At 36.4% G+C, this 19,531-nt stretch overlaps 1 protein-coding gene across 1 annotated transcript; it reads right to left on the minus strand.

The window, feature by feature from the left end:
* Positions 1 to 902: 902 nt before the first annotated feature.
* LOC136263025 (NPC intracellular cholesterol transporter 1-like) lies at positions 903 to 18,481 on the minus strand. Its single transcript, XM_066057463.1, has 23 exons — positions 18,232 to 18,481; positions 16,879 to 18,177; positions 16,588 to 16,829; positions 16,446 to 16,543; positions 12,312 to 12,426; positions 12,133 to 12,205; positions 11,928 to 12,083; positions 8,758 to 8,955; positions 8,579 to 8,696; positions 7,086 to 7,165; positions 6,816 to 6,989; positions 6,571 to 6,768; positions 6,406 to 6,485; positions 5,872 to 6,005; positions 4,329 to 4,458; positions 4,211 to 4,269; positions 2,016 to 2,139; positions 1,889 to 1,962; positions 1,675 to 1,832; positions 1,505 to 1,618; positions 1,376 to 1,450; positions 1,230 to 1,317; positions 903 to 1,184 (listed from the first exon to the last, which is right to left on the minus strand). The coding sequence occupies exons 1-23, from the start codon at positions 18,292 to 18,294 to the stop codon at positions 1,051 to 1,053; spliced, it is 3,984 nt and encodes a 1,327-aa protein (XP_065913535.1). The 5' UTR covers positions 18,295 to 18,481; the 3' UTR covers positions 903 to 1,050.
* Positions 18,482 to 19,531: the final 1,050 nt, after the last annotated feature.

Consider the following 19,531-nt stretch of genomic DNA (forward strand, 5'->3'; position numbering starts at 1 on the left):
GCTCCAGGAATTTTGGTGACAGGTTTCCAAATTTTCTGTTGCATACATATTGGGAGCATACTTCCAAGGAAATTTTTGAAAATTGTGACTGGATCTGCGAAAAGGGATCTTGTAGCCTTTCCAATTACATGTATTTTGCAATCCATAACTTGACTTGTGAGCATGGTACCAGCCTGAAATTTGGTCACGTTACACTCCTAACATAGCACTATTGCTGGATGTAATTTCACAACAATAGGTTAAATACATGATGAGTTATGACTCACCGAACTTGGAAAGACTATAAGACCCCTTTTTACAGATCCGATCACAATTATATATTCTCAGTGTGAGTCTGGTGGTAATTTTCACCAAAAAATCTGCTTATGTTTGTTTCTGCTGGCATAGTATCAGGCGCTGGCTAAGAGTTAAGAGGTGGAGCAATTTGAAGTTTGAAGCATGCAACAGATATGGATGCTATTCTGGGGGTCTGGGGTATGCCCCAAGGAAACATTTCAGGTATTACACACTCTGAGATATGATTTTAGACTATTTTTACTGTGTTGGTAGCTCACAAAATGTGACTGTTCTATTAGGATAGTTGACTGCTCAATTAGAGTATTTCAATTGTTGAACCTTTTCCTTTGCAAATCAATTTAAATTCCACTTGACCAGTTTTCGGAAACCACAGAACCCCCTGGATACACCCGTAATGGCAAGAACATCAATATGTTCTTCAACACCAGGTACTAGGTCCCCATGCATTATAACAGCTGGGTAGAATGGTGAAATATGTTACTACAAGTAAAGTATCTTGTTTAAGGAAACCATAGTAGCAGCAACCACAGGCACCACTGGGTGGCCGGGCATCTTTAACTGAGACCAGGTGATTATTAGGCTAATGCTTGACTGCTGTTGCCTCATGGAGTGAAATAACACATCAAATGTATATTAGACTATTAATGGTGCATGAAAAGAATCAGAAGTATGCCTTACATTGTGATAACTACTAACAGCACTATGTAGCCATAGACATTACTACTTGTATGGAAAATAATTTTAGGAGTCCAGTTATTTCTCATCCTCAGTAGTTGATTTTTCCAACTCAGTGCTTATATCATCATTCAAGGATGAGATTGTTTTAGAATCAGAATTGAGTGGCTCATACTCTTTAACATCATCCATAACCACAAAATAATATGGACCTAATGCAATCTAACAGCATTATTCATATACATTTAAATCCTCACCAATATATGATAGTACCACTGGTAGGAACACTAGTCCATGAAGTCCTCCAAGCACCATCATTAGCAAGTACATATCAACATAGTATTTCTGTAGTATCATGTTATATAGTAAACAGCTGTATATACCATAATATTGCCTTACTCACCACATAAACTTGTGAGTGCACAAACACTAGTACTGATAGACCAAGGAGCATAGTGAAGGTCATTCCACTGAGAACCTACAGTATAGTATACATTAAAACATGAGGTAGAATGTGTAGTTAATATATTACTGAAGTGCCCATGAATGTAATAGCATCTTTAGCTTTCTCTACTCTACTGTGGCAGTGTGAGTGAGTAAACCATCGAACTATGTGAGAGCAAAACTCAACCAATACACCAACAGCCTGGAAAAGAATAGTGCATCATTAACCCACAGCTGCTGTATTTCAAAAATATTCACCATGACAAGGTTGACAAGCGAAACAGCATTAAGAGGTATCCCCATCCACACCATCATCCCAATCATATCCACAACAACAATGGCTACTGTACCAGTTACAATTAATGCTGATAAAAAACTGAACCCCATCAGTAAGAATGACATCACAAATACACCACCTGAGGAGTGACATTAGTAGACATTACCAAGTTCATTATCAGTTAATTATACATACTTAATGAGATGGAAAGACTGAGTACTGCATCTGATTTGATGGTAAGGTACTGCTCATAGAATGTATATAGAACACTGTGAACACATACATATAGACATGCACTTACTTATAGAATAAGTAAACTAACCTGTATGCAAAAACTTCATGGCCAAGTGTGAGAGAGAAATTACTGGCATATTCTCTAGCTATTCTCAGTGTTTCAGGGATATCAAGGAATGCCAAAACAGTGTGGTAGGTCATCAGATAGGATGCTAAAAGTCAATACAACATATATAGAGCTGTATACGTAACATATTGCATTGCAATACAGTACAGTATTGTATATTACTTTTTGTCACAAAAAGTTTGACCAGAAACCAGCCTCACAGCATCTCCACTGTTCCCTAGCAGTATTGGTTGGGTAGAATGAAAGCCCAAAAGTTTCTTTAGTTCAGAACACTTCTGATTAGTTGTTATGATCTTTAACAGATTTTTCTACTGACCTACATACTTGCTTATTTTACTGATAAGCGTAACTCAATAACAGCTAATTAAGGCTAGGCCTCACTGTTGGACACCCCTTTGGCCTGACAGTTACCATATGGCACAATGCAAGGCATCCTTTGTGTCTCATTACTTTTTGGTGACAATTAATTCAATTCATGGTAGCTAGTGCTTAATCGCTTTCTTTTGTGCCGACTATCATGTTTATAATTATAGGAATTATTCGTATTGTCTGTAGTGACTGGATTGATTGCAGATACACTTCTTCATTTTTAACAGTGTATTGGGCTGAGCATAGCTGAAAAATGAAAAGTAATGGCAACTTCATGATCACTTTTCGGTAGTTGATGGTTAGGACATGTGCTCAGATGTATAATCAATTTTAGGTCTGGAATCATACTTTATTTTGATGCAGTATATAGACAGGTTCACCAGTCATAATTATGTTACAAGAACATTAAGTTTAATTTGGGATCACAGAAATAAAAAGTAATGAAACTAGGGGGTCACCAGCTCCGGCAGATATACTAGTGGGCATTTAATCCCTATTTTATTTGTGGCTGCATGTGATCTCTAATCAAACTTAAAATTCCTAATATTATCCTTGTACTTGTAATGATATTTATCTAACATAGAGGTGACTGCAATAGTAATATAAGGTAGGTATGCTAGCTACCACTCCATTGCAATGTCGTCTTGTGAGAGTGCAAGTGATCAAGATAGTATGAAAAGACTGCTGAAACAGAGATTTTGTTATCAACTGACGCACAAATTTAATTCCATTAATCAAAGGTATATTTTCACATCGGGTAATACTTTAATAATCTCCAGCAATTGCTATAGTTATGATACTTACCATCTTATAAAATTCCTTATACTTCATAAACTACAGATACAATGTATAACAGCTGCACAACTGAACTGTCCTTTAGGCCATGACATATTTATCTTATGCTTCATGTATGCAGTGGATCAATGTTCTCTACAACTACATAAATCACGTGATCTCTTAAAAACTAAAGAGTGTTAAGACTTTAGACTTATGAATATCAGAGGCATCAGAGTAAAAGTGAAAGTGGTGAGGCTCAGTCCAAAGGCAGCTAGTCTAGGGGGTCTAGGAAAAAAATTCACAATTTGAAATTCTATTATAGCAAGCAATTTAGAGCTGCAATACTGTCTTAGCTAGCTGACATTGCTAGGGATGAAACTGGACACTGATCACAGAGCACCTCTATTTACTCTTTGAGTTTATTAAGAGATAGCCTGTAAGGAATGCTTTACAAAGAGAAACAAGGCCATGCAATATAATGGTAGTTATTTTAGAGTAACTTAATACAGATGAAGTAGACATGGAGCTGTTCTGGGTGAAAGATAGGTCTGATAAGTTTGTTTCTATCAATTGTTACCATTGAATAAGCATTGCATATTCACTACTTTTAGTTTTGGCTTCATCATGTTTGAAAGTTTTTTATTCCAGCAAAAAAAGTGGTGAGGCTCTGGCCTCACTGGTTGCACTACTCTGTCGCCCTTGATGAATATGAACTAGAAGCAAATATAGTTTTTTCTACATGTCATTTCATAAAACTTTAGCTCCTGCATTAGTAAAGATCGATATACTATAATAGAGCAGCCATATAGACTACACTATATAAAATAGTCAGGTGTAACTGAAATTGATATCAAAAAATTTTATTTTTATTTTTTACTTACTGGGTTACTAGATGGAAAAATGCTGTTCAATTTGGCATGGCTTCATTGTAGTTTGAATAAACAATATGGTAATATGAACACCACTAACAACATTTTACCATCTACGGCATCAACAGATTGGAACAATACCTTCAATAGTTTTGTTCTGGTCCACATAATCCACTGCACTATGATATACAGTATCGTACCTATAAAATTAATGAAGACATTTACACACTTTGTAGTCTAATGACATCACTTTGCTCACCCTCGACTGCAGTTGGTGATTGTGTTGTCCAGACTTTCATTCAAAAACCATGGAAGATAATGCATGAATTCATTAGCATCAGGTCGACGATAGGTGTACAGAGTAGGATCACTCAAACAAGGCTGACACACTGAAGGAAACATCTTAACATGTGATATATGTCAACTAATAGCACTTTATATAAGGAGGATCAAAGTGCTGACCACTACTGTATTACCAGTTAGCTACATAACTGTACATATACAGTATAGTTTTGCAGATAATTGCAAATTGGGCAAATACAGTATATTTGGGTGCAAATAATGTACAGTTATGCAAGGAATGTCATGAAAACAATCCCACTCTCATAGCAATGCATGTGACATTGTATATAATTACTAAAACTAGTCAAACTAATCCTACCAATTTGTTCTTCAAGTTATATGAACTCTAGTTGACAGTTTGAGCACTGAAAGTTGAAGAGGTTCAAGCACTTAAGATGAATGCTCTGAGCAAGACAATCAGGAAGTACAATTTATTAACACTCAAAGCACTGCTTATACTTGTGTTGTGTACGAAAAATACAACGCTCAGGGTGTGTCTCAAGGCTAATACAGCACTTCACTTCATCTCATGCTGTACTAGCCTCTTGACACATACCCTTTGTGCTGTATTTTCTGTACACATGCAAGACGGTGCTTTACACTTATGTACAGTAATGTCTTAGCATAAGACAAACATTCAACCCTGTCTAAAATAATTGTTTGTTTGTGATGGAAGTGGATACCCCGATGAATATGTGTCCCTACAATTAATGCAAGTCTTTATCGAAAATTTTCTTGCGCATGTTTTGTATAGGAATAGCTAGTTAGTCTATACAACAACTTGTGTCCAGGTATCATAGCAATGGGATACAAGGAACTGGGCTTTTCCAGCCAAAAATATCAGATATACTAGTGGACATTTAATCCCTAATTCAGTCATGGGTATAGTCTCAAGTAGGGATTAACAATGTCCACTAGTATATCTGCAGGTGCAGGCGACCTCTCTTCTTTCCATACTTTTTATTTCTATGATCCCTAATTGAACTTAAATTCCTAATTTTTTCTTATACTTGTACAGAAAGATTTGATGCCTTATTGAGCAGTTGCAGAAGTTACGTATAACAGCAAAAACAGTATTAGTTTTAGAAGTGCTTAACACACTTCAAAGTGCAGGAGGAGCAATTTTGAATCATTGTGTGGCAGAGAGAAATAATTTATGTAATTTGATCACTAAGGAAACTATTTTCATACCTCAATTGTTTTAGACTTAAACTTTATTGAAAGTGTCAATTATTTTTCTGATTTTAAAAAGCTGACTGGCTTCCAGAAATCAGCCATGGGAAACCATTGCTATTAGTAAATGCATACGCAATATGACAAACTTGCAGGTTCAAAAGTTTATCTAAACTTGTGTATATATGCGTTTATAACAAACAAAAATACTGTGCTATGTAGCTAAAGGATCTAACATCATACTACTGTAACATTTAGTGTCAAAACATTTGCAGTTATATACTTACTTGGATCAGATTCATTACTGCATCTAGTATTATTAAATACTGTCCTATCAAGCACCGTGCAACAGCCACTGAAGGGATTGATCCATTCAAAATATGAATCCAACCAATTGAGAGCAGGTTTAGCAATCTTTGAACTACGATAGTACAGAAGTAATAGTTGGCTGTATAAGGCCACTCCAAATGAGACTGTAGTTTGCTATCTTCAATATTATTCGGTGTGGGTGGAAGGTTTATTCACTTTTGAAATAATTATGTGACTGCTCTATTAGAGTATGTCAAGGATTCACGGCCAGAAAACACACTAGTTTCTTTAGTGGCTAACTAGCAATACCAAAACCATCCTTTCTAAGCTTTTTTATTATACTTCAGCTAGTTTTTAACAATGCTAAATAAAAGCATAACAGGAAGTTACAACACAGGAAATGGTTTTGGACAAATAATGCCAATAATTTCATTTACTGCGGGTGCCCAGATACAATTCAGGCAGAGGACGGGAAACTACATTCTCATCTGGACTGGCCTAACATCACTCACTGCTCTGGTGTTTGTGATGCTCTAAATATCTGCATTGTAACTGAATTGCAGGGGTCACAACCAGGAGAATCAAAGCATATCTAGCAATAATATTGTAAACACCATAGTTTGTTAGTTCAATATTTAATGGTTGCAATACACTACACTAAGAATGTAACACTGAACCTTGTTCTGGTTGTCTTCATTGGAATAATCTAAGCCATCCTTTATCACAAAATAGACTGGCAGGCCAACCTTTGAGTATTTGATCACATCTTTGATGTAGTCATCAGAAGAAGACTGCTTTATTGACACATTAGAGCCACTATCTTTATTGGATACCACAAGTAGCATACCAAAGAATAGCATACCAAAACTGTACAACTGAACAGATTGATAACAAATTAATTCAAAATATAACTTAGACTTACCACTAATATTCTAATATATTTGTGCAGTAGAAATGGAGCATAGTATCTTCTAATGAGCCAAAACAAAATGCTCTCATGGTTGTCTTCCTTCACCTCAGTCAGTTGGCGTACATTAAAATAATAACTGGCCATCCTCTTAGAATCTAGCCCAAGTACGGCTACAAATACTGATATCTGTAGATATACATGTTGAGAATAACACAAAACATGTTTGCAGGATGTCAGTACTGCTACACACCCATTATTGGCCACTAATAAATTTATCCTTACCTGAAGCAAAAAATTAATGAGGACAGCCATTCCAGCAAAAAAGGAGAATGTCCGTACAGCTGGTACAGTTGATAGAACACCTTAAAATAGAAAACAGGAATAGTCTACAACACCCAACAACTTATACTTGTGGCTGATGGTCACAATTTCTTCATGCACGCTTTGTTTTATGTTTGTTGGTAAAGATTTTGTTTTATGTATCTAATAATAGGATGGGGGATAGTACGAATATCAGGATAATACTGCTATCAGTTATATAAACTAACTATCAGACATGTAAAATCTGCAGACATGACAACACAACAAACATAAAGCACTTTTAAAACTAACATTAACTTAAAAGCTGCATGTATGTACTACCTGAATTTCACTATTCTCATTTTGCTGCTCAGTCTTTGTAACACTTTACCACTTGCAAATATGTGACTGGAAACTATACAAGTTAATGCTGTGCTTCTCTTAATAACCAAGCACCATGGATGCAGCTACTGTAGTTGGCTGGAATTAATCAATATAAGCAGCAATTTGTAGCTAGTAGGTTTTTGTTTTGTAATAATATACGAATATATATATATATATAGATAGATAGATAGATAGATAGATAGATAGATAGATAGATAGATAGATAGATAGATAGATAGATAGATAGATAGATAGATAGATAGATAGATAGACAGATAGATAGATACTGTGGATAGTAATCTCATGCCTAGACCACTCTTTTCTTTTGTGTATGGGAAGAGAAAACACTGTCCCCACACAAAAGAAAAAAGTGGTCTGGGTGCAAGACTAGACAGTTAGATAGGTACAGTACACACATGTATGTTTTTACAAAAACAATTTCAGTGCACCAGGTGTGTGCTTACAGCCAACCTGCAGCCAGCTGTGGGAGCACACCTGGCTTACTTGCTGGTGTTCTGATGCCCCCAACCATGCCAAACATGTCTACAGCTCTGTGAAGGCCAGGGATTGACTAGAGCATAATGCTATAGAGACAAGCTAATGAGTGTGCGACATGTACTTAGTTGGCCTAGTAGTGAGGCTTCAGACTATACATTTCTGTATCTAATGCCCATTCCTTACCTATACACACCACCCAGATGTGATTGCTCTTGATATATATAGTTCTCAAGATAAAAACTATCTAAAACGACAGGAAACTCCACATTGCCTTGACCACTACATGGCTCCACCTTTCATGCAATTTTATACCTGTAGCTGCCAGTGATTCTCAGTCACGCATTAATATCCTCTACAAAAGTCTCTATGCTTACAATATTATGATGAAACAAAGCATAGAGATGTGCCAGATGTGTACTGAAGTATAAGTAGCTTAGCCAAACATGCATATTATTCAAGAGTGTGAGGAATTCATGACTAAGGATGTTATGAAATCAATGGTGGTGGCTGAGAAATAGCGCAAACCACGTTTGTTCAAATAATGACACCATTATCATGTCACTATACTAAAACAATTATTTAAATATACATACCTGAGAGAAAGACTGCAGTCTCAGTGAGTGAAGTCAACAGAATACTGGGACCTACTTCACCCAGTGCATCACTGATAATTTGACTAACAGGTGCACCTAGTTTACACCACTGCTTGCTCTACAAAAGAAAACAACCACACCAGTAATTACTTAATGTTCTTTGTTAGACAATAACATACCTCATAAGCATGGGTAAGGATAAACAGGTTATTAGTACCCACGGCTAACACAAGAAATGGAACAACCTCAGTAATAACCAAAATGGTCTTTATTCTGAAATAACTGAGCAGTCCAATAGAAGCAGCCACTGACAGCACCATCAATATGACACCCAGTACTCCTAGTCCAATTCTGGAGCTCACCAATATCTTATTGTGCTGTAAGATACACACAACACATTATTCAGTTCAGTTGTAACACCATCTATTATCTTTCTACATGATATAAATATTTATTTAAGCAACTGGGAAACTACAAACGGTCTCCCTACATACTGATGGTAATACTTCAATAAGCATACTGTACTGGCATATGGTATGCATTATGCTAAAAGAATTCATAGATAACGTTTCTATACCTTCAACAAGTGACTGTACTATATACAGATCAACATAAATCTTTACCCTTATCAAGACATATGGTAGTGTGTCATGCGGAACTAGAAATCTGGTTCACCACACCATAGGTATATTGATAGGAAGAAAATGAAAATTTTCATGCATACATTGCTTCATGATCCCTTATCCAAATAGAGTAAATTTTACTGTGGAGTTTACCTACCAGTAGGCAAACCCATGTGCTAAATTTGAAGGAAATCATCCCAGCCATTCCCAAGATAGGTGAGACTACAGTTTTGGATTCTTCTTTACTTTCTTTCTTCTCCTTATTTGTCATGTTGCATACTTTGCATGCAAAAATCACTATAAAACACAAATGTTTATCTGATCACATTGAAATTTGGCATACCCAAAGGGAGTCCAAAGACAAATTGTAGAACTAAGCAAATCTGGTGAACGCTTTGGGAGTTATGAGCAATAATAATTGCACAAAAAGTTCGATTTGTTGTCATGTCCACGGGATAAATACATTAAAAGAATGAGTTAATAATTAATTACCATTGTAGGAGTGCCTTTTGGTGGTTAGAAAAAAGTTGAGATAAGGACCATGGAGATATAGCACAAACACCAAGCACGTGTAACGAATGCACAGTCAAGTTTGGTGGAGAAAAAAGCAACAGTTGTCATGCCCACCAGGTAGACTGTTTAGGGAATGAGCTGAAAATTGGCATGACGGTGGATTAATCATCATCACAGAAAGACCTTTCAATGCATGGTTACATTATAAAAATCTAATTGAGTTATAACGTAAAAACCAACTGTGTAGCGAGCACACTATCAGGATACTCTAATAATACAGTCACCTGATTAGAGCATTCACCTATGTAATAAGTAATTCTAGTAGAATGGTCAGCTATGTTACAAATTACTCTGTAGAGTTCAACTACACTAATTAAAAGCCACAATTAAGCTACAAAAAAGTCAAAATGTAGAGCATTCAGCCACATAACAAAATTAAACAAATTGCCTTATAGAAAGAGTTTGGCTATGTTAAAGGCCACCACATAGAGTTCAGTCACAAATAATTTACCTTGTAGAGAGTTCAGCTATGTATACAAGTTCCACCATAGAGCATTCAGCTACATAACAGGTTAACTTATAGAGATGTTACAAGTCTAACTTGTGGAGAGTTCAGCAAGTCACCTTGTAAGGAGTTAGCTAAAATAATTGGCCTTGTTGAGAGTTCAGTTATAATACAAGTCACCCTCAGCTACATAACAAGTCACGTTGCAGAGAGTTTAGCTACATAACAAGTCATCCTGTAGAAAGTTTTGACAGCTACGTTACAAGTCTCAATGTAGCTGTATTACAATTGCCAATTTAAAAGTATCAAGAAATGCCAGTTTTAATAACTGTATGTTGCAGATGTAAGTGGCCACATCTTTACACTAATTCCTTACCTTACCTTTCGCCATACAAGTATAGCCAATGGTTAAGTTTCCTGCAATTTTAGATAGTTGTTTTTCTCAAAGTTGACTGTCTCCAATAGGGGTGATGGGAAGAGGTGGAGGGGAGGGAAAGAGATTGTTTACAAAATGAAATAGGAATATCTAGGGATGAATTAGGTCAAATTATGGCCCATTCAGGTATCAAAACTGACTAAAATGAAAGGAAATTTACAGTACAGGTCTTGATGCAACCACCCCCAGGTTGGCCAGAGCTCCACTTCCTCCATTAAGGCCCAGACTGCTTGTACAACTTGCTACTGAACTTTGGGAAAAGCAGCTAGCAAAAGCAAACATCTCAAGCCTAGCTGATTTTGATTGTGAAATTTAATCTCTAGCTTTGTGTTGTTCTTGATGAAAAATTCTGCTGTCATGGGTGGATATAAGACTGGTTTTTCCAGATCCAGTTTCATATGTGACTGAATTTAGCCATATGGGTGGAAGAGCCAAAACTGAGATAACACCAGCATGAAGTTGCTGCACTATCTGGCTAACAATTTCCACATCAAACTTGCCTTCAAATTGTTGGATCTGCTTTTGTTAGACTATTTTCTGGTGGTCTGTACAGCCATGCCAAAAGCCTGTACAGGTCTGTGAACACCAGGGACAGTTCAAACACTCTGGTCAGATGAGCAGAAAGCTGATGTGCGATGTACGCATGTCTGTTTAGTGAGATTTCAGTTTATTTCCTGCCTCTGATGGGCTGTTTCGTGGTCAGGTGCTTTGAATTACCATCCTCGTCAATTTGCTTGCCCACTCCACCACCCCCCATGGGACCTTTACCCCCTTTTGAGAACTTGTGATACAACAACACTGGTGAAAAAACTAATATGACAGAAAGTTCTACAAGGATTACCTTGGCCACCAGATGCTCTTATAGGTTATGAATTGCTCGATCTTTGGTGAAAAAATCCATGCAGATAGCTGCCAAGGCTGGTGAGCAACAATGCTTTAAAACATTAAAATTTGACGCTTTCTGTGAATCAACAATGTGTCCATATAGGTGATTTTCCAAAATCTAGTCACATATATGTCATACAAGATACAGTGAAACCTGTCTATTCCAGTCATCACAGGGACAAAAACTTTTGACCTCATTAAGGAGGTGGCTGCACTAAGCAGGTCACTTTGTACACAGTTGGCACAAGTGAGAATTCTTTAAAATGGCCAATTTAGACATGTGACCTCTTTATGCAGTGACCTGATTAGACAGGTTTCACTGTACTAGATATATACATTTATACTATGCACTCTACACGTATACCTTACATGTTAGTTCCAGCATACCTTGGTCTTGTTACTATCCCAAATACCAAACACAGTGTATCTAGCTAGGCCACCCATGAATAACACAATGTACAAGAACATCAAACTGTAGCTGGTGGCAACAATCTGGACATCTGCTAGATCTCCATGGTCAAGTTCAGTCAAAGGAACAAAGTTCTAAACAAAATACCGCTCAATGCTGAAATAATAATATTCTATGACTTACTACAGGGGTAAAGGAAAATTCCAGAGAACTGTTCTTTACTTTGTTTTTATACGTCTTCAAGTAGTTGACAAAGCTAAAAAAGCAAGTACACAGTCAATACAAACAGAAGATCTAAACTGACACAAATTGTAAAAACCTGTAGCAGCAATTACATGTCAAATATTACAAATGTAGCTTACGCTGCTTCCCACTGCTTAGCAGGTATGTTTTGGTCCTCATCAATGTAATTATTAATGTAAAATGTGATGATAATGGCCTTTGATAATTCATATTGAGCACTACCATTCACGGTACCTGTAATAACACACGCATAACACAATACAATCCCTTCAGTACAATAACATTCCACACTAAGGAGAAAATGGGATGATGAAAGCCATGATTTCACAGTCCATGAAATCATTGCATAATGAAACCCTTATGTAAATTTCAGTAAACAGCAATGGAGAGGGACTTGCTGATTATATAGCTTGTAGTGTTTTTTCAGCTGTTTAACACTGTGACAGGTGAACTAGGTTTTAGAAACTTTTGCACTAATTGATTACTATCGTTGTGAAATTTACTTGGTAAGTTTTTTCAAGCAAATCTTCAATGGCTTTGATCACTTAAATGCATAGACACATATGCAGTGGAAATTTTTTTGTAATTTAATGGATACTTTTAGTACAATGATATATTAACTTTTAGGTATTTTGTGTAAAAATGTAGGTTGGAAACTCTTTGTACTAAAACCAAGAGTCCATAATAAGACTCTCTATTATGGACTCTTGCTAAAACTTTATAATCTTTACTGTCATTAGATCTATTCTTGTGGTCCATGTCTGCCCACATCTATACCTACTGTGATGCCTTGTGCTTATTAAAAAACGTGTAATAGAGTTAACAGTTTCTAGGAGTAACAGGAAATTGGCTAATTGGCTTAAATTAAGTTACAATTCATGTACTGGTCATGAGGTCACTCAAGAATATAGAATTTATTTAACCCACAGTGTAGCTGATATCTCAGCATGGCATTATAACTCACCCATAGAATAAAATTTCGCTTTGCTATTAACTGTATTGTGCATTTCATACCAAGACGTGCTAGTACTGAAACCAACATGCTCATAGAGGTCTCATTTCTGAGAAAAAACAGCAAAGTATTTTTTTTAGGATAGGTAACTTATATTATGCAAAGCATTCATTAAGAAAGAGAAAGCTAAGGTTGTACATTGACAGAGACAGATAAACTCAACAGTAAATTACTTTATCCCGGACATGACACAATGGACACAAGTACATATATGGAAGTGCAATTCCAAAACATGCAGAAACCAGCTGTGGAATGAATCACATGCAGTATAAATAAACTACAGTTCTTTGGTGTGTAAGACCTCTTTATAAAAGATTAGATAGACTATTTAGGTTGGCTTTTACCAGAGTTTAGACTTCACTATTTACTAACATTGTTGCGGTTATTGTTATGCAAGCATAGACAACATATTAGTTGAGCTCTTTAGCTTATAGCAAGTATTTCAGTAGATATATGATTTCTCCACATTGATGATTAGGCATGTGAGATTTGGCAACTTGTGGACTGCCAAAGTTTCCATCTTTCACTATAGACAATTAATTTGTACGGCAGCAATATGACAAATAAATTACAGGCACTTAATTAATCTATCATTATTAATTCTCGACTGAAACGAGCTAAGAAGATGGAACTTGTTTCAATCTGTACCATGCATTACAGTTATACAAGTACTCAAAAAAATTTTCAACTGAAGTAGGGACCATAACACATTGATATAAAGTATTGAAACAAGTTGGAGCAGTCCATGATATTAAATCACAGTAAAATGATAAGAAGTGTTATGTCCCTATTGTGCATTTCCGTTATGGTATCTTGAGCACAATAGGGATATAACACTTCTTATTGTTTTACTGTGATTTATTATCATGGCCTACTCCAACTTACTTCAGTATTTTTTATCGATGTGCTATGGTCTCTACTCTAGTTGAAAATTCCAAATTGTTTTGTGTACTTGTCTGTTGACTTCTTTGTAAATAATTATTATGACTGGTGAACCCACACATATTGCATCTGAAATGGCGCCGCACACCCCAGCTATATCAATTTTTGTCAGAAAAGTGAAGTATCCATTACGCTTCGTTGTCAGCTATGTTCAACCTGTTACACAGCATTTCAAACCAAGAACTGTTCAAAAAGCACCTCTGCAATTCCCACATACCGAAAGAAAGAAATGGTGCTGTGTGCCCCAGCTATATCAATTAGCATCTGAAAAGTGAAGTATATCCATTATGCTTCGTTGTTGGCTATGTTCAACCCGTTACACAGCAGTACGAATCAAGAACTATTCGAAAAGCACCTCTGCTAACAAAATAGCCACTATGAAAAATACGGATGATTTCCATTACGAAGGGAAGCCATCATGTGCTACCACCAAATCGACAATTTTCAATGTCAGCAAAGATGAATGGGACACAAAGGAGGACACTGGTAAGTCCTTGAAGAATGTATTGTACACACTACGGAATACCAAAAGGCACTTCTCAGGCTGAAGCGATGTCGAACAGTGAAAAAATCAAGCCCATAGCCTTAGCCGTTATCGAGTTACACTTGTCTGAAGGAATCAGTCAGTCAGTCAGTCAATCAGTCAGTCAGTCAGTCACTAGAAAATTCCATTAAATAATTTCTTTTAAAAATCCGTAGCAACTTGTTGAAAGCATTTTTGGGTTGATCTGAAAGCTTGTTTATGTTTAGTTTTACCTAACCAATACTGCCCAAGGAAAATAGATGCTGTTTTATGGGTGATGTTATTTTGTGGGCCACGCCTACTCCTTTGTGGTCCCTACTATGTGCTATCGTACTGTATGATAATTTACTTCAGTTTAAAAGTAACTAGTAATATGTTATATTACATATTACACAATGTATAAGGGTACTTCGTTAAGTAATAATGTTACAGTAACACACTAGTTAGTAAAGCTTGTTAGTATGTTAGTACTTTATTAGGTAATACGTTAGTGCTTCATTAGGTAATAATATTACAGTAACATAGTAGTAATGTGCTACTTTAGTAACGCATTACTTATGTAAACTAACTATCCGTTAGATATCACTAGCATAAGAAATGTAGCATGTTATATTACTTTGCTACTGCATTAAGTAATAATATTGTATAACGCCTTACAAAAGTAACGCGTTACACCCAACACTGATAGCTCTTTTACTATATTCCTGTATACACCAAGAAGAATGCTATTTTCACCTAAGGAATAATGATGGTAAACTGTATACTAAAGCGATTAAAATGTACATAAAAATTTTACATGGCAGCCAACACCTGCAGATATACCAGTGGACATTTAATCTCTATACCCATGACTGAATTAGGGGTTAAATGTCCACTAGTTCATCTGCAAGTGTATAGGCAATCTCTCTTGCTTTATAACTTTTTTCTGTATTCCTAATTTTTGCTTGTTTACTTTTTTGTAATATAATTATGACTGATAAATCCGCACATACCGCATCAAAAGAAAGAATGGTGCCTGAGTTTTAATGCTTTGGTCTGAACACATTCCCCAAAAATTAATGATTGACTCAAAAGTGAAGTAGCCATTATGCTTCACTTTCAGCTATGCTCAACGTATTACAAACGAAGTACAGTAGAAGAGGTACAATCCAGTTACCATGGAAAATATGGATGATTTCTGTTTACAGACATTGGAAAGCTACATCAACAAATTGACACCTTGGGCTATCAGCAAAAAGAAATGGGACACAAAGTAGGATAAAGGTAAGTCCATGACACATGCATTGTCCAAACTGTGGTAAGCCAAAAGGCACCTGTCAGGCTGAAGCGATGTCAAACGGGGAAAAAATCAAGCCCATAGCTTTAGCCATTAAATCGTGCACATGTTGCACTCCTTGGTCTGTGTTTCAAGACGGGTCGGATGAGGCCGTCCGAATACCAGCAGAACTGGTGCACAAGTGACACTCTCCGACCGTGGGTCCGCCGTGACAGTGAGCACTGCATGCAGGTCAAAAGTCCAACCATATATCAAGTGCTCCCCAAATATAGATTGTTGAAAAAATAGCAAAAAAGGCCAGCCACACATCAACTTTGCTACCAAAATATCTATTGTTGAAAAAGTTGGTCAAAAGTCCAACTATCAAGTTACACTATCAAGTTACACTTTTCTGAGTACTCTATCTTCGCTCCAAGTAATACATAACTTTAATTTTACTCTTTATGTTAGAACTACCATAAATTAAGTATATACTGCAACACAACAATATGGCAACTCACTGTAGCCTCCTAAGGAAATGGTGGGGTCTATAGATCCCCCATACTCTGCCAAACAAGGAATTTCCAATAAAAATGTGTCATTCAAGGAATATGGATCCCTACAATGAAGATGTAATACAAAATAGATTCTAATAGTCAAAACCTGTTGCAGTAATAAATGTGGTATGAAGAGTTGGCACTATCTGTAAAGAGTGGTACAATATGCTTATTAAGTAGATTGTAGTCATTTTGAAAGTAATTCAACACACTAGAAATTTTACAGTTCTTGTTATGAGGATAGAGTGGCTTATAACAGATATCTTTCAGAGTAATATTGTATTGTGTGCCATTTGCTGCTTTCACGGGTACACGTAAATTTATGATATCATTTTGCATGAACCAAATCTGTAATTAAGACAGATTACTTACGTAATTGAAATTAACAATTACTAACCTCATTCAAGACAACTTGCTGAAATATTCCTCCAAAGTGATGAATTATTTTATAGTTCTGAGAGTCAGTAAAGCTGAAATTTGAACTATTTGGAGCTGTAATGATTATCTGTGACGTACGATGCACAGGCCCAAAATGTTTCTCAAAATATTCCTTCTCTTTACTTACACGGCTGTCTGGTCCAGACCACAACTCAACAGGATCAGTTGCTTCATCAAGAAACATCAACCCAGCGCAACAAACGCTTAGTAATATCAAAGCTATGGGTACTACCATAACCCAGTGGTTTACTGCAATGCAGCCCCACTTTGAAAATAACCTGCTGATCAAGAACTCAAATCTATTGCCAAATTCATTTGTTGAAAAGTTTGATCTTGAGATTACATTTATTTGTGTAGAACGTTTAGTTCTTGAGCCAGTAAAACATAGATACACCATGAGAATTGTAAACACAACATTATACATGGCAATGCTTACAAATATTCCAAGGAGAACTAAAGTTACTTTCATTGATCCTGTACTGTGTGGTATGTCAGGAGGAACTGGACAAGTAGCTGGACAGTTACTGAAAGAACATGTTACCCTATCAATTGGCTGGTCACAGTTTACTATGGTACCATTATGGGCTGACATATTCTTGGGAATAACCCCACCAGAGGTATAATTAGTGTAGATAAAATTCAATGCAGAACCATACATTGTTCCAGCCATGAAACTGATTGTCTCTAGCAATCCTTGACCACTATAGCAAAAGCAATCATAATCGTAAAAGTCAACACAACAGTAATGGTCAATTGCTTTCCCCCTTCCTTGTGAAAATACAGTGTCTTTGCAAGAGTTAAAAAACTTGCTTACATAGTTACTTGTGAAATAAACATCTGCGATTTTTATTGCAGGTATTCCACTGGTAGTGTTATTGTCTAAACTTTCGGCATTTCTCACATTCATGAACAAAGAGTTACTTGGATCACAAGTAATTGCACAAAATATACTCAATAAATTTCTAAGACATGCAGGGCATTGTCCAAAGTACTGTTGCAGTCCCCTCATAAAAGATCTCAGTGTATTTATCTGACTTACACTACAACAAACTCTTGTCGAATTTGGTTTCACACTGACATACCAGGGGCACACTTCAGAGAGAACATCATATGCATAACTATTGTCTGCTATCAACACACTAGGGGTGTTGCTATAGCAGTTCAAAATAGATGTCGATTCATCATAACTAATCTTTTTGCACTGATCATACCATATGCACACATTCTCCTTATGAACAGTGTTCAGAAGTGGTGACACCTGTACGTAGTTAGCTAACACTGAGCTTACATAACTGTAAGCTATACCACATACCTTGTTAAAGGTGAAGGACAACACTATGAGTATCGAGAAAGCTACGAAAGAGTCTCTCCGCATAGTTTCTGAGCCGGACAGACTCGAGCTCGCACTGCAAAATCGAATCGAGATCAGCGATCCCTATACCTGAAACAATTAGTCGGAGCTTGACTATAGCTAGTAGCCGCCAGGGTAGCCACTTTCACTCCCAACCACTCAAGCCGACTCTAGGCGCTGTTACCACACCGGATGTTTTGGCAATCAGTCTGTTCTATACCATATGCGTATTTTGTACCATATACGCGTATGGTATGTACCATATGCGTATACGCGTACGGTACAACCATACGCGTATGGTACGGAAAATCGTACCATCTGAGTATAGCTAACCTGGTATGCTTACAATATCAAGCAGAAGGTTTTTGCACTGCCGTACCTATTGACTACGCCTGATGGCACTCTGCTTTCATTTCTGTTCGGGGAAGAGGGAGGGGGAGGAGCTAGTCTTTCTGTTCAGTGAAGATCGAGATACTCTAATAGAGCAATCATATATTTTATTATTATTATATAATTGCAAGACCTCGCACAGCGAGCAATATACAAATCAAAATATGTAGCTACAGCTAACTAATTACAATTTTACAGTTCATTTATAAGGTTGTTAAACACGGTGATAGATTAAGCTTCAAAAGTCTCTGGTTGCAAGTTGTTCCATATAGCAGTGGAAGGAAAAAAGCTGAATTTATATGTGTAAATTCTAGTGAATGGCAGGGTAAGTTGATCTGATTATAGCAATTCTATTCTCTAGAGCTAAGATCAATTTAGCTTTACTGCGATTAAGATATAATTTACTTTACTGCATGTTGCAAACCTATTTAAAATAAAGCATTCCTTAAAATAAAAGAATAACATCATCAGTGATATCTCGCATGACTATATATAAGTGATGAAACTGACATCTTGATTTAGGACAATATATGATAAAAACAATCATGAATTCATCACACTGTTGGCAGATCCAGTCTTAAGTCCTGCTGATCTGGTAGGATCTGATGAAATTCTACATTGTCAAAACTAATAAAGGTCAATCATCTGGGTTGGAAGCTTTACGAAAAACATGATAACACCTAGGCTAGCTGCAATGGATCATGAATCCTCTTATTGGATTCATGATCCATTGTTGATACAATGAAAATTCAAAAACTAGGCCATTATTACAAATGCTAATCCTCCTTCATATCTATAATAGAGTTAATGATGTAATGTAATGATGTGACATGATGTAATATAATGTAATTTATGCATACCTGTAATATTA

The sequence above is a fragment of the Dysidea avara genome, chromosome 8, assembly GCF_963678975.1.
Source record: "Dysidea avara chromosome 8, odDysAvar1.4, whole genome shotgun sequence".
NCBI classification, from domain to species: domain Eukaryota; kingdom Metazoa; phylum Porifera; class Demospongiae; order Dictyoceratida; family Dysideidae; genus Dysidea; species Dysidea avara.

Excerpts from the sequence above, each read along its gene's own strand:
- LOC136263025 (XM_066057463.1), bottom strand. The coding sequence starts at position 18,294 with ATGCGGAGAGACTCTTTCGTAGCTTTCTCGATACTCATAGTGTTGTCC. Across the intron at positions 6,769-6,815 it reads AATATATTAGAATATTAGTG|TTGTACAGTTTTGGTATGCT; the intron begins GTAAGTCTAAGT and ends CAATCTGTTCAG. Across the intron at positions 1,451-1,504 it reads TTACATTCATGGGCACTTCA|GTTCTCAGTGGAATGACCTT; the intron begins GTAATATATTAA and ends ACTATACTGTAG.